The sequence below is a fragment of the Acipenser ruthenus genome, chromosome 49, assembly GCF_902713425.1.
Source record: "Acipenser ruthenus chromosome 49, fAciRut3.2 maternal haplotype, whole genome shotgun sequence".
Lineage (NCBI taxonomy): Eukaryota > Metazoa > Chordata > Actinopteri > Acipenseriformes > Acipenseridae > Acipenser > Acipenser ruthenus.
In genome coordinates this window covers 2363287-2379566 of record NC_081237.1, presented here as the reverse complement: position 1 = coordinate 2379566, position 16280 = coordinate 2363287, and the positions used below count along the sequence as shown (strand labels likewise).

Below are 16280 nucleotides of genomic sequence, written 5' to 3'. Positions count from 1 at the left end.
ATTTATTTGATCGACAATGACTATATTTGCTTTCTTACTGTTCAAGGTACAATTTAATCCAAAATTTTGATTAAAAGTGGTTTTCTTAAAAACATCTTTGAGTGTTAGTTTGAATGGACATTTGGTCTTTACAAAAAAAACACAATTCCATTAATCTCACCCATTTTGCATTTCCATTAGCTGCACAGGTCACAGATGTGCAGTTGTTTCAGAAAGACATGTGTTTTCATTTTAAAAGCAGACATCTGGTACCACACTAGATTAATGAAAGTTCAGTTTCCTTGTCTTTCCTTCAAGGAACTCTGTTCCTGCTTTACTTCCTTGGGAATTTCATCCCAGCAGTGTGTTCTGGGTCATGTTACTGGCTGAACGCATGTCAGTCAATAGGGGAAGGTGCTGATTGGTTATCGACAGGATAAGATGCCAGTGACAAGGCGGAGAAAATATCACCCTCCAGGAAGTGCAAGACGGACTAAAAGCACGGCTTGCAAACAGATTTCTTTACCCTAGTGTAGTACCAGATGTTTTGAAATGAAAATCTTTAAAAGTTTCCTTCAAAACTGCACATTTGAGACCTATATAGTAAACTACTGTTTTGTCTTCAGTTACTGTTTGCAGAATAAGGTGGTTTATTAAAAAGAAAGAACCCCACTCACACGACGGAACAAGCATAGGAGCCCTTCTGACTGCTCTCACGGATGAGGAAGGTCCCGTCCCGCTTGCCGCTCAGCAGCTCCTCTGCATGGACGCGGTTCATCTTCCCCACGTACCAGGTGCGCTCGTCATGGTGCGGCAGGTCCTCCTCTTCATCCATCATGGAATACAGGCTGGGGGGAGGAGAGCACAGGGTTACTGTGAAATACAGGCTGAGGGGGAGGAGAGCACAGGGTTACTGTGGAATACAGGATGAGGGGGGAGGAGAGCACAGAGTTACTGTGGAATACAGGCTGAGGGAGGAGAGCACAGGGTTACTGTGGAATACAGGATGAGGGAGGAGAGCACAGGGTTACTGTGGAATACAGGCTGAGGGAGGAGAGCACAGGGTTACTGTGGAATACAGGCTGAGGGAGGAGAGCACAGGGTTACTGTGGAATACAGGCTGGGGGAGGAGAGCACAGGGTTACTGTGGAATACAGGCTGGGGGGGAGAAGAGCACAGGGTTACTGTGGAATACAGGCTGGGGGGGAGAAGAGCACAGGGTTACTGTGGAATACAGGCTGAGGGAGGAGAGCACAGGGTTACTGTGGAATACAGGCTGGGGGGGAGAAGAGCACAGGGTTACTGTGGAATACAGGCTGAGGGAGGAGAGCACAGGGTTACTGTGGAATACAGGATGAGGGGGAAGGAGAGCACAGGGTTACTGTGGAATACAGGCTGAGAGAGGAGAGCACAGGGTTACTGTGGAATACAGGCTGAGGGAGGAGAGCACAGGGTTACTGTGGAATACAGGATGAGGGGGAAGGAGAGCACAGGGTTACTGTGGAATACAGGCTGAGGGAGGAGAGCACAGGGTTACTGTGGAATACAGGCTGAGGGAGTAGAGCACAGGGTTACTGTGGAATACAGGCTGGGGGGGAGGAGAGCACAGGGTTACTGTGGAATACAGGCTGAGGGAGTAGAGCACAGGGTTACTGTGGAATACAGGCTGAGGGAGGAGAGCACAGGGTTACTGTGGAATACAGGCTGAGGGAGGAGAGCACAGGGTTACTGTGGAATACAGGCTGAGGGAGGAGAGCACAGGGCTACTGTGGAATACAGGTTGAGGGAGGAGAGCACAGGGTTACTGTGGAATACAAGCTGGGGTTCTCGTTCCCAAACTTTTCGGATGTTCTCCTTCTGTACTAAAGCACCGTTCTGTAGTCTACAAACTTGCAAAAAGAGATATTTGTGCACCAAGTCAGAATTCTTTATAATACTGGGGTAGAGGACAGTACATGTCTATTGACAGTACATGTCTATGTATGTCTATTTTTACACACGTGAACAGTTCAGTGCTTTGAACTTTATCTATTATAGATGTCTGAGGATCTTTCAGCCACTCAAAGCACGCTTTGTGCCCACTGCATTCCACGACACATCACAGAAACCCAACTGATGACATTAAACCACACTGAGTTTTTACCGTGCTGTATTCTCAGTGTTGGTATGGTTGAACTGCACAGTCAGTTTACAGCAGTGGCATCACAATCGGCATCCTACCCTCAGATACTTAACAGTATTCTCTTCATCACTCTTTTCAATGAGCAACAGTCAGCTAAACAAAGGTTGGTCATGAACATGAATTTAAACTTCTATATTAACAATACATAATGGAGTTCTAGGATTGCGAGCGCCAGTGTGTGGGTTATATCGATCACTTCTAATCCTGACGATAGTTCCTCAAAAAGACAGACACTTGCCGTCCCACAAGCCTATAACATAACCTATACATCCTATAGCTATTATATACTGCGTTTTCTTAATTACAACTTTATTGTTAACTTTAAAAAACTAAACACAATTTATAAATTTTATTTTCACTTCATTTCCAATCAAGTCACCTGGGCCTGGTTTCTGTGCTGTGCTACTGATTAGAGTGAAGTTTGTTGGTCAAGACCTCAGATAGTCCCCCTTAATTCTTCTTCCAGGCTGAATAGATTCATTTCCCTCAATCTATCTTCATAGTTCAGTTTCCCAAGCCCTGGGATAAGTCTGCTCTTGGCTGGACTCTCTCCAGGGCCACAATGTCTTTTTGGTCTCCCCAGTACGTTATACAGCCTCATCATAAACCCATTGATTTGTGCTCTACACTTTGGACAAAATAACTGCAGGCAGTGTTTCTTTTAAGAATTAAGCTGTAAAAGTATTTCATTACTTCCATAAAGCAAATACAACACATTAATAGAATATTTAACCTTAATTAACCGGTGTATTCTAGTACATTTCCAGTCTGTCTATTGTTTAAAACGTCTTAATATCTCAAATATCTTTTGGTCTGATAGCTGGGAAATAGCCAGCATTCTTGTGCATGTTTTTTCCCCCCCATGTGTGAACACAGGGTTGTAACTCACTCCTCAGCTTCATTCTTGATCCCCAGCCATTCATTGATCTTCCTCTGCCTGGTGCCTTTCTGCGTCAGCCAGCTGGAAAGCAGAAGAAGATCCAGAAATATTACACAGGGACAAGTTAGCAAGCCCCGAGCTTCCATTCACCCAAACACAAAAAAAAAAAAAAAAAGGTAGGCTTGTAATGATACATGCGATTAAGGCTAGGATGATGCATCGATTTATCTATCGTTTGACAGCTAACGGTACTCAAGCCTGTGCATCGTTTTTTTGTGTAAAGGGTTTAAGCAAAGGACGTTTTTATTTTTTTACAAAATTTGAATCTGCAATTATTTCTTGCATTAAGCGCAGGTCCTACTCCCTGAATCTGCATGCGACACCTTGCCCAGCCCCCTGTGAGTGTTTACTGATGGGACTGGATTGAAATTAAGAGCGTTGTGCTAGAATTACAAATACTGTATCAACTGAGCTACAAATACAATGCCTTCCGATGGTTTGGCAATTATTTTCTTAAGTAAGACAGCGAGAATGTAAAGTAGAGAAAGTCATGTTTGGGATACTCTAGTAACACAACTAATCTGCATGACCAATTAATGAGATGGCACCCTACAAAACTTCAAACGAAATCCATATTTACTGATCTGAACTACCCCGGAGTAAAAATGAAGAAAAACAACCAAGATCGTTCCAAACGTTGTATCTTTGGTCAGAAGTATTAAGCACAGTGAGGAGGTATACAGTAATGCTGGGCAGATTGTAAGCAAGTGAGTCACCGCTTACATTTAAAACAAAATGCGGACACTATCAGGTTCCTTAACACAATTAAAATAAAAGCCATGGACAACACTCTTGTTACGAAAGTGCTGTGGACAGTGTTAACTTTTTTAAATTATTTTTTTTTCTCTTGATTGGTTGTTACTCTGACTTGTTATGGATTTGAACAACTTTTTGGGGGGGATTTTGCTTTGACCCCCAAATGGTACAAATCAACACGAGTAAGGTAAAGAAAATAAATAAAAATTAAGTTATATATTTAATTACTATATGCATACACAGATGTAATCAATTTAATATGCATAACAGTTTTTAAAGCGTTACTAGCAATGTTACACAGTAATCCACAGCTCCACATCTATTACTGCAGGGTTGTTTTTTTGTTTTTTACACATTCATAATGTCGATAAATCGATGCATCAGCATTACATGCGATGGGTCTGATGAGCTACTTCTGTGATGCATAATAAGATCATATGATTATTAATGATGGGCTACTTTATTAAAAAGACAAATTAAACAAGATAGGGATAGTATGTATTCATACCAACTATAAAACACGCTTATTCTTCATTCGTGAACCATTTGGTGAACTACAATGAGCGATGTTGTGCTTTTGGTCTAGTATGACGATACAAGGGACACGTACCTCCATGACGATATATCATGGAAAGAAAGTATTCATGGATACACAATGAATTGTTAAACCGTTAGTCAGGGGGCTGACTTTACCGGGTTTATACTACAAACTGCTCTGGATGGAATTTGAACCAGAGAATCACAGCCAGTATTTGGAACCATTATGTCTTCGGAAACTGAAAAATATAGACCCAATATAGAAGCCATCTTGTGATCCTCATCCTTTCCTATTATTGAGACTGGGACTGGGCTCATGGCTTGTGTTCTCGCTGTCGGATGAGAAGACACTGGCGCTGCTTACACTAGGTACTGGTCTCTGATTTTGCGCAGCTGCATCAGGTCTGGTTTCAGGCTGTTCATTCTCTTATCGATCTCACGGTTTTCGGCCGCCTGTTTCTTCAGATCCTGCTCCAGCTTCATCTTGCTGTCGTGGATCTCAGTGACACGAGACTTCAGCTTCTCCGAGTTGCTCAGGATCCTGAGGGAGGGAAACAGGTTTCAGATGACTATTTGCTGACAAAAAAATACAGAATTCAAAGAAATGCAGTTTTTTTTATTTTTTTATTTTTTTTATTTACAGTGCCCAATTATCTTTGGATCTCAGGACAGGAGAGCTCTGCTCAGCCCCTCATTACCACTGGATCTCAGGGCAAGAGAGCTCTGCTCAGTCCCTCATTACCTCTGGATCTCAGGGCAGGAGAGCTCTGCTCAGTCCCTCATTACCTCTGGATCTCAGGGCAGGAGAGCTCTGCTCAGCCCCTCATTACCTCTGGATCTCAGGGCAGGAGAGCTCTGCCCAGCCCCTCATTACCTCTGGATCTCAGGGTAGTAGAGCTCTGCTCAGCCCCTCATTACCTCTGGATCTCCTTGTCGTTGCCCTCACGTCTGAACTTCTCAATGTACTCCTTGCTGTACCTCTCCTGGGTCTGACACTGCTCTTCGAAGATCTTGATGGTTTCATTGAAGGCTTCGATCGCCGTTCTCTTCATCTGCAGCTCCTGGCAGTAAACAGAGAGGGAAGACTGAATTTTTATGGATTCCCCACATCTTTTGGCTAACAATACTCAGCGGGAGTGGTTAGCCAGCAGACACACTGAGTATTTGTGTGGTCTCTGGGTTTACACAATGTCTCTTTCTAGTCTCTCTATGGGCTGATTGTTTATCACACCCACGGCACAGTTCGATTACTAAGTCTCTGTGTTTTCATTGCTTTGAAGAGAACTGGCATAATACAATTGGGTCACAGCGATGTATCAAAGTACAGTCACTAAGCATTTACTAAAGCAGCAAGATATACCAGCTTTTTTTTTTTTTTTTTTTTTTTTTTAAAAACACAGATATGAAATCATACTTAAAGTCTTCAAGATTTTCCTAGCACAGTCAGCCCCTTCTAATATCACTTCAGAGGTACTCGGCAAAAACAGGGACAAAAAGTAGAGCTTTCTGCTTTGATCATTATTTACCATGTTTACTAACTATGCCATCAACTTGGACAGCTCCTAAACACTGCATTTCTTAACCACTTGTGTGTATAGAGATTTTCTATTTACTAACTCACAGTTTCATGGGAGGGCAGAATTACAGTCTATTCAATCCATCTAAACTTTGGCAGTTCTAAAACATATGTTTGTGTTTTTACAGACACAAATGACCTAAACAGAGACTCACATGCAGTGCTAGATATTTGATGATCCTAACTACTTATGGTAGATCTGATGCTGCAAGAACAAAAATGAGACAAAAGCTGAGTGCAGTTCAATCTAAATTACTGGAATGCTTAAAGACCAGCCGTCATATGAATGGATGAACACAAATGAAGACACTGGTACTCCTGGCTCCTTCGAGTGGAAACCTGTCCACGTGGTCGGGGTGCAGGGCAGGTGCAGCCTGCCCATGTGGTCGGGGTGCAGGGCAGGGGTGTACCTGGGAAGTGCGGGTGTACTCCTCATACAGAATGTCGTACTCCTTGCTCTTCTCTTGATACTGCTGGTGGTACACTTTGAGCTGCTCTCCCACGGCCTCAATGCTGTCCTCTTTCACCACCTGATCCTGCAGACACAAGAACAAGCATGTCACTTCCATACATCTCCTCTGCCAAGGCTAATCATGCAAAACCACACACGCACACACACACACACACACACACACACACACACCTCGGAACTACATCAGTCTATAGGTTAGAAATGCACATATAAAAACAGATGAATGTGATTAAACCCAAATGTAACAGGTCAATTTACATTTTGAATGAGGAATCCAAATTAGAGGCGCAAGTAGACAGGTATGGAAATAAGACTCCCATTGCATAGATGTTTGATCCATCCCTGGTTTTACTCCAATAAGACACACCTGAGTTTGTTACCTGTAAACTGTGGCTAATCAAACTTATAGAAAAACCTAGAATGCGTGAAACTGCTATGCAACAGGAGCTTTATTTCCATCCCTGATAGACCTCCATCCTATGTATTCACATGTTTAACCAAGGTTTTAACCTTTTCTTTATTAGCACTCGCAATATCAGTGGGACTTTCTTCCGTTGTAGATATGTTGGTTCTTTGCTTGGATTCATGCTTTCTAGTAAGTGCTGTGGAAGTTTGGGTTCATGCTGCTTCTTGGTATGAAACCGCACTCTGTGCAGCAGCGTGGTTTCACTCTGAAAGACAGTGCCAGCCAGCAGCACTTTATCTACAAACCAAATACTCTAGTAGAACCCTAAGAATATAGCCTCGTATTAGCAAGCAAATGCAGAATAAAAAGTGGATTCTCAGTATAATAAGAGGGGAGCTCAAGTAATGTTACTAAAGCTAAGAGGCAAGAATAGGGAGAGCACAGGCTGGCAGCCCTTCTATGAAGCCGGCGTGCTTGTACTGGGAGTTCCGGCCCAGGTGTGCCCCCTGGTTACCTGCTGGTACTTGGAGACAGGGCAGAGCAGTCGGGTGTCCAGTTTGGCGTTGTACTGTGCCAGGGACTCGTGCCGGTAGTGATTGATTAACTCCACCACAGACAGGAAGCTCAGGGGCTCCGAGAAACCGTACTTGTTGTCCCGATGGAAAATCTTTATCAGCTTGTTGTTGCCCCCTTTCCTAGAAATTTCAAAAGAGAAAAAAATGTAATAAATCTGACTATCAAATGTTTTTCTGTACCATGGGAATCAGACAGTGTTATGCAGACATTCAGAAGAGTTAAATGGAAAGTGATCACATCACGTGACAAAGCCTTTGAAACACCAACACACTACTGTACCACCGTAGACTACGGTCCTGTATAAGCAGCAAGGAGGATGCCTGGATCTGACAAGTCTCCCCTGTGATGCTGTGTACTGGTGCACGGCGCCGCTGTGTCACACTTGCCTGAGGGTCAGGGTGTACTCTCCCTGGATTTTACTGGACGCGTCTCGCACCAGGAACGTCCCGTCCGGTGTGTCCCTCATCTTCTCGTTCACCTCCTCTCTGAGGACGGAAAGCAAGAGCGATTAAACAAATAAATACACACTGCCTGGCCACTTTATTAGGACCTATACATTAAGCCATTGACAGGCTGACAAAAGCATTGTTCAAGTTCATCCCAAACATGCTCAATTGGATTGAGATTTAGCGGTGGCCATGGAAGAGGCTTCTGTCATATGTGCACAATTCTGGCCCGGTGGAAGGGTGCCCCATCGCCTCTCAAGTAGCCATCAGCGTCAGGGCTGGGTGGACTCAATTTGCAAAGATGCCCAATTAAACCAAGGCTCTCTGAGTAATGAAGAGTCCCAAGGCATCCCAGGAGAGCATGACAATTCACGTAGTATAAACAGGGAATAGCGAATTTGCCATCAGCTCTGCCAGCTGACATTTTGCCCATCCACTTGAAGTGTAAGCTTGCAGGCCCACTGAAGCGGCTTACCTTGAGATCTCTCCCCAGTACCACTCAGCATCGCTCAGAGACATGCTGCCTCCATTGGCCAGGCTACTCGGGGCAGCCTTGGGCTTGGGTGGTTTCGGAGGAAGAGCTATAAAAAGGGGGAAAAAATCCTCTTCACCTGACTGTTCACACTCTGCAGCTCTAGACACATTGCCAAACACAGTCCTTGTGAGACTACAAAACAAGTTTGAAAAAACAGCAAGCCATTTTCTGTATGTAACATGCTATTTGACACAGTCTCGTTGAGAAACAACAGTCACATGCATCATTCATACCCATTGTCACCAACTGGCTAAATTCACTGAGCACGAATAACTCTTCCATACCTGTGGGTATGCCACTAATGGCAGAATAACTGAATAAATGGAACAAAATAATTAGGTTCTTTACAATAACCACAGAACTGCATTACCACTCACACAGTATTTCTGCTTATAAAACAAGTAAAATGTATGAGAGGTAGCAAAGAACAGTCGACTGGTAAAATGAGGCGACCAGCACCATGCCAGGGGATTGGGAGATAATTGTGAAGCGTGCGGTTTCAATGAATGGCAGTGCACTTGAAATCCAGTAACATATAAATGTTATTTTAAAATCTAGAGCACAAACAGCAAAGTGTTACAAACAGTACTAGAGCACCAGACGTTGTTAAATACATGATTAAAACTGACTAGGTCACCCTAAATATTCATTGTTCTACACATATAACGAAACGTAGGTATTTTAACCCTAAATGAAACCTGACAAATTCATACTGTGCATCTGCTTAAGACTGTGGTTACTGTTCTGTGTTGCGAAGCATCTTCTGAGTCCAGCATACCTGGAGGCGCTTGCTCGGGCTCCAGGGTCCTGTTCAAAAGCAGCTTCTCCAGAACAAGCACAGGGAGATCCAAACTCACATCACAGCTGAGAACGACAAGAGAGGAATCCATTCCTGTCAGGATAGGACTGCACTGCCTGCCACCTAACTGTGATCCACGGGCCACTCAAAACCAGCAAGCAGCTTCAACTTTCACAGGTGTGGGGGGGGGGGGGCTGTCCCCTTACCTTTTTATGAGGTTTGCCTGCCATAGATATATGTAAAGATTGTTTGAAGCCACCCTTCTAAAAGCTTCCAATAGTAAAAGCACAGCAAAGCATAATAAAGCAGTCAAAGCACTGTTAAAGCATAGGTAAGTATTGTAAAAAGCACAGAGGAGGTATGATAAAGCGTATTAAAAAAATCAATTTTAAACTCTTAGTATAACCAAGGCAAACCAATGGGAAAACTGCAAACTTACTGTGGGGAACGTCTCAGGGTTCTTACGGCTCGAAGGAAATTGTATGAAACACAAACACTGTGCAACACTTCACAAAGTAGACTGCAGCTCTTTAATACAATGAGATTCAGAACTGCATTGTCGAAGTACAGCAGAAACTGCAGGGTACATGGAGGATGATATGCAAAGGAGAATGTCTGACAGGCGCTGTGATGCACCGTTTGGCCACCAGAGGGGTGTTCAATAACGTCAAGATTTAAGTAGAAAACAATGCAAAACGACAATATTGCACAGGTTATGAATCACACTGTTTACTGCAAACCAGTTATAAATGCACTGAAAGAATCACAACTTTTTCAGACAAAAATAAAACAAAAAAAACACTGTTTATCTATCATTTGGATCGGGCTGTACTTTTGTCTGTTAAGGATTCAGAGTTTAAATGTTATCCAAGTGTTAATTATGGCTGAATGTTTAACCATGCAGGCAAAACACAGGTATCAGCCTTAGTGTTTACATAGCAGTGCACAGTGTGGGCTAAGCTCTATTGAATACTGCTTCAGTGTCTTTTCCATGTGCAATGCAATGCTGCACACACACAGTCTTCTACACATATTGCAGTCATTTATGGAAAGGGATGGAGGGCTACTTGTAATGGCTTTTCAGAGGGGCTGCAAACATTCCCAACATGTTCAAGGAAATTGTTTAGGAAATTAAACAGGAACTCACATCACTTCCATGAACTGCACTGAATACTGCTTCAATAATGGAAGATTGCAGTCGTCTAACACACAAGTCAAAAGTATCCCCGACTCACCCTGCGTTTGGAAGCCTGATGAGCAGGGGTCCGAACAGCTCTCCCAGCGCTCGTGGACTCTTCTCCCAGCGCTGTCCCAGTTTTGAGAAGTGTCGCAGCAGGTATTGGAGTGTGAGGGAGTTCTGGAGAGGGACCGGGGGAGACTCGAGAATGCTCAGCAGCCGTGTGTAGCTTTCCTTGGGAGACACTTCTACTGAAACAATGGAGAGAAGACAGCGCTGTGGTGAGATCACTGGACTGTGCTGCTTGCTACAGATGTCACAGAACTGTTTTGCAGTTTCTGGGCAAGCCTGAGCAAGCCTGCATCGAGGCTAGTATAAAAATGACCTCTGGGGGTGAGCAACAGTTATTTTTGAAATATAACCCTGTTGATATCACTTCAAAAAGGCTGAGCAAATAAGATGACAGCAATAAGCAAATAAGCATAAAACACTGAAGTGCTGATACAACCAACATGCCTGTTTAGTTGTGGAACTCGAGCTAGTACTAGGTACATTGATTACAATAGTGTTCATTAATACAATGTGTTTTCAATATACAGCCAACTGTACTGTGCATGAACATAAGGAAAGCTGTAAGAATATACATTGCAGAATTCTATAGGCTATACCTGTACTACTGTGAACAGTTCGTAACACCTCAATTCTGTACAGCAAGAAATAATATTCTAATAATATGCCTGTCCCGAGTGATATTAAGTAGGGTGGAAATCGAAATTGTAAAATGGTTAAGAACCTATATTTCTACACCATATATGCATATATGGCCAAAATAAAGGCATACCTACTTTTATGAGAACTGAATTATGTTCTTTTATAAATTATTATTATTATTTTATTTTTTAGAGGCAAGAGGCAAACACACACCCAAAACCCACATATTTAATGAAGTTACACAGAGCTAACAAAATAGTGAATCTCATCTAATATGTTTTACCATCACTTTGTATATCTCCCATTTTCCTGAATGAAAGATGCACACATTATGTTAAACGTGTATTTGACTTATGATGGTATTTTTTTCATCTAATTTATAAAAAATTAAAAAAAAACTCCTGCGCTCTTTCCCATGCTGCACTTGACTTGCATGTATTCCTAGAGCTGGTAAATGTGTGCCTCTCCCCAGTGTGTAGAGACTGTGTAGCATGGTGGGTGCTCCTCCAGCCTCTCCCCAGTGTGTAGAGACTGTGTAGCATGCTGGGTGCTCCTCCAGCCTCTCCCCAGTGTGTAGAGACTGTGTAGCGGGCTGGGTGCTCCTCCAGCCTCTCCTCAGTGTGTAGAGACTGTGTAGCATGCTGGGTGCTCCTCCAGCCTCTCCCCAGTGTGTAGAGACTGTGTAGCGGGCTGGGTGCTCCTCCAGCCTCTCCTCAGTGTGTAGAGACTGTGTAGCATGCTGGGTGCTCCTCCAGCCTCTCCCCAGTGTGTAGAGACTGTGTAGCATGCTGGGTGCTCCTCCAGCCTCTCCCCAGTGTGTAGAGACTGTGTAGCATGCTGGGTGCCCCTCCAGCATCTCCCCAGTGTGTAGAGACTGTGTAGCATGCTGGGTGCTCCTCCAGCCTCTCCCCAGTGTGTAGAGACTGTGTAGCATGCTGGGTGCCCCTCCAGCCTCTCCCCAGTGTGTAGAGACTGTGTAGCATGCTGGGTGCCCCTCCAGCCTCTCCCCAGTGTGTAGAGACTGTGTAGCGGGCTGGGTGCTCCTCCACTCACCGTTGCTTTGCAGAGCGCTCTGCAGCTCAGTGTAGACTGAGCTGGGAATCACTGGGGAGGGCAGGTCCTGCAGGTAAGATCTCAGAGCCTCAGACACAGCGAGGACGTCACACTGCCCCTGGTCCAGCAAAGTCAGGTCTGTCCGGGGAGAGACAAGACTGTCAGTACACTGCACAGCACAGACAGCAACAGGACTGTCAGTACACTGCACAGCACAGACAGCAACAGGACTGTCAGTACACTGCACAGCACAGACAGCAACAGGACTGTCGGTACACTGCACAGCACAGACAGCAACAGGACTGTCAGTACACTGCACAGCACACACAGCAATAGGACTGTCAGTACACTGCACAGCACAGACAGCAACAGGACTGTCAGTACACTGCACAGCACACACAGCAATAGGACTGTCGGTACACTGCACAGCACACACAGCAACATGCTCAACACAGATCTTTATTTTACCCTCGATTCTCTCCCCAATTTAGAATGTTCAATTATTTTTAACCCTAAAAGTGTAAACATTTAGGAAATAAAATGGAATATAATACGCCTAAAATGTTGCACAGAACCTTTTTATCGAAGACCAGTCACGGGACCAACACAATGTGGCTTTAATAACTGAAATGACATACAGTTTCTTGTAACAATTTATTACCATAGGAATTGAATGCACAAAGGTTTGATGCATTGGGACTGCAGATAGTAACCTTACTACTGAACACAGGGTTGGTTTTACAGAAACAGAAACGCATCAGGACTGTAAAAAAGTATCCTGCGTTGTATAGTGGCCTTTCTATTAATTTTACCCTACTAGTTTTTGCCATCAATTCTCACAGCAGAACCATTAAGCATACCTGCACACATAGTGTTTGTGTAAGCCCTGGTATACAAGACCCCTAGAGCAGGGGTTCTCAAACTTTTTTTTCTGGGACCCCCTTTGGAAATGTTTCAGGTTGCGACCCCGCGGTGCGATATCATATGAAATTACTGTACATCACTGGTCCCCAGCCTTTGCTGGCCCATGGGCAACAACACTGAACATGTAACGCACTGAGGGCAACATCATACTTTGCTCTACCTATCAGCCTGAAGAAACATGTATTTGTGGCAAGCACAATATGAGACAGAATTGCTTTCCCTCAGCCTAAGGAAACATTTATGTTTGTAAAATAAAATATAGGACCTACATCTCAGACAGTGTTGATTCTAGAGGTATATCACACAGGGGGGCACCGAGGGGGCCCTGATTTAATTATGGAGGGGCACTTCCAGGGTTCTACAGTGTTTTCACATCCAATAAAATGCCCCAAAAAAACAACTGTGTTAATTAAAAATAAGAAATATGCAATGGCATAATCTGAAGCAAAACTGCATTAAGTGAAGTGGGGGAAAACCACACACACACACAATGGTGTATCTTCCTGCAATTTAGCGAATTCTGAAGTGCCTTGAACCCCCATAACTTTAGTATGCAGTAACTTTTTTTAGCAGTGTGGAGTAATGGTTAGGGCTCTGGACTCTTGACCGGAGGGTTGTGGGTTCAATCCCAGGTGGGCGACACTGCTGCTGTACTCTTGAGCAAGGTACTTTACCTAGATTGCTCCAGTAAAAACCCAACTGTATAAATGGGTAATTGTATGTAAAAGATAATGTAATTGTATGTAAAAATAATGTGATATCTTGTAAGTATTGTAAGTCGCCCTGGATAAGGGCGTCTGCTAAGAAATAAATAATAATAATAATAATATTAACCTGGACACATTTTGTCCCTAGAGGAAAGCGTTTGCGTTGATGCTGGGGAAAGGTGGTTGATACTAAAGTGTGATATGAGCGAGCAGCTGGCCGTGCTTGTTTTCATCCACAGTGTTGTGAAAGCATGTGTACTGTAGTTTGTGCACGTTGGAATGGAGAATGTGGCTTGTAGGATTGATTCTATACCAGCAGCAGCTGAGGCATCCATGCAAGCTAGGACTTGCTTGATACCTTAGCATGTACCGAAGGCACGCACACACACTCGCATTTATACAAGAAGGATTAAACTGTACAACTGTCTAAGTGGCGCTGAGGGCTTATTCACTAGCTTCTCATGGCTTTACCCTCAGTCCTGGATTCAAGTCACAACATAGCACATGGCAGCTATCGTGCATCTTGACAACATGAGCTGCTGAATCACACTGTTCCAAATTATGCTGTTAAGCAGATGCAGGGTTCTCCCCAGGCCTCCCCCGCCCGTCCTGGGTTTGAGGTTAGGTTTTAGGGCTGGGGTTGCTTAAGGTTAGGGTTAGGGTTGGGGTTGGGTTAGGGACAGGGTGGCTTGATTTCGTAGAGTTGCCGAGCTCTGGAAGTGAAAGGTGTGAGTAAATGGCAAATGCCCTCGAATCATCTGATGCCCTCAGGACACTTTCTAGGGCATATTCCTTTACGCTGCGTTGCTGGGTGGAAAAAAAAAAAAAGAATCTTGGTACTACCTGACAGCAGTCCTGACATAACATTTAACCAATCAGAGAGTTGAAGGGGCGGGTTTTCGAAGCACTGCGAGAGGCTAAAATGTTAAAAATGACTGCTAAAAAATGTTCAAAGCAAAAATAGTGACAATGAATGCAGGGTTTTCAAAATAAACCGGCAATCCACCGCCTAATACTATATTTGCGCTGGCTACTTTATTACAAAAATATTAAGATTATATTCGGGTATTAGCATTCAGTCCATTTTTTGCACTCTGCAAGCGCAGCAGTTTCTCCTCTCTTTCAGATCTCACACACACAAGGGGTGGAAGAGTCATTCGAATGTTTATTCCCAATGTTATGCTTTACCTTTGAGCTGTAGAGTGGAGGTTCTCAAGCCTATTTTGAATAGATGATGCAGGCAAACAAGAAAGAACAGCTCTCCTGCAGTGAAGGCAGATGTTTGTGCCATGTACAGTACATTATGAATCGACTTTTTCAAGAGTATACACTGTTTCCTAGCCCGAGCCCAGTTTGAGAAAAAGTGGGACTCAACAGCCTTCCTCATTCCATTCAAAACGTGACAATGATGCTTCTCAACTCTGCCAGCCCCACCTATTCAACGTGTGAGCTGACAGGGAGTAGACAGGGCTGCTCAACAGGTCTCATTGTCACATGGTCTCAGTGGAAGGAGGAAGAGCGTTTAGCGCCGGTGTTACGAAACAAATCCTCCCCCCTCCCCAAACAGTTTGAACTGCATAAAGCGTATATTTGAGACCTGTCAAAAAATAATTTGAACAGAAAACCCTATTTTTCAAATGTATACGTATTTAAAGGTTTACATAAAAACTTTGTCCAAATAAACCTTCTGAAGCCATTCTTCTTGTTCTTATTAAAGTGTGTAAGTTCCCTTAGCAAGTTAGGCGTACACACATACATATATTTTTTAATGTGATTGATGGGTTATATAGGAAAAACGTGCATTTCAATAGGTGTACAGGTTTGTTTTTTTAATTATGTGTGTTTTAGGGTTAAAGTTTACATTACCAGATTTTAGGTATACATTACTTCTTTCATTTTTAACCACATCAAGGACATGCCAAATTAAGCTTGATTAACGAAAGAAACTGAGAAACGCAACATGGGAGCCCTCAAAGTGATTGCTAACACCATAAATCGTTACAATGACATTTGAAGACAACTACTTTATCAATGTCAGGAACATGCAGATGCTATAAAATAGTGCTATGCAGATACTCAGGATTGTCCTAGTAAATCCTTTAACATGTTTTAAATAGTTAGGTATTCATTTAAATGGAATACAAAGGTGTAGATAAGAGCAGATGAGAGAAAGGCAGCTTTGCCGTGAAATTAACAAGTTTAACAGAATTTGATTTAAACACTAAAGGGAATTATATGGAGAACGGGAGTATCTGCGGGGCCCTGTTGTAAATGCTTTTAATACTGCAGTGCACAGCTTTAACTTCTGTTACAGCGCAGAGTGCTATTGCTGCATTAATCTCGTCCATCTGCCGCGACTGGGATTTCCTTTGCAAACTCGTTCTTACCGGTTCTCGGGGTCTGTGTGTTTTCAGAGCCAGCGAGGCAGCCAGGTGTCCTGTACAGAGTCTCACTGTCCAAACCTGCAGCCAGTGAAACAACTATTACAGCAAATCCACAAACAG

The 16280-nt window shown here is 43.5% G+C and overlaps 1 protein-coding gene across 2 annotated transcripts in view; it reads right to left on the bottom strand.

The window, feature by feature from the left end:
- Positions 1-16280, bottom strand: part of LOC131721838 (phosphatidylinositol 3-kinase regulatory subunit gamma-like) — a 57001-nt gene that overhangs the window by 9102 nt on the left and 31619 nt on the right. For both annotated transcript variants that reach the window (XM_059014863.1, XM_059014864.1), the window contains 12 exons: positions 16164-16238; positions 12146-12283; positions 10440-10629; positions 9184-9269; positions 8346-8451; positions 7811-7909; positions 7363-7543; positions 6381-6506; positions 5313-5455; positions 4759-4935; positions 3051-3122; positions 657-827 (listed from right to left, as the gene is read on the bottom strand). In XM_059014863.1, coding sequence (XP_058870846.1) covers positions 657-827; positions 3051-3122; positions 4759-4935; positions 5313-5455; positions 6381-6506; positions 7363-7543; positions 7811-7909; positions 8346-8451; positions 9184-9269; positions 10440-10629; positions 12146-12283; positions 16164-16238 — 1564 coding nt within the window. The remainder of the gene's footprint in view (positions 1-656; positions 828-3050; positions 3123-4758; positions 4936-5312; positions 5456-6380; positions 6507-7362; positions 7544-7810; positions 7910-8345; positions 8452-9183; positions 9270-10439; positions 10630-12145; positions 12284-16163; positions 16239-16280) is intronic.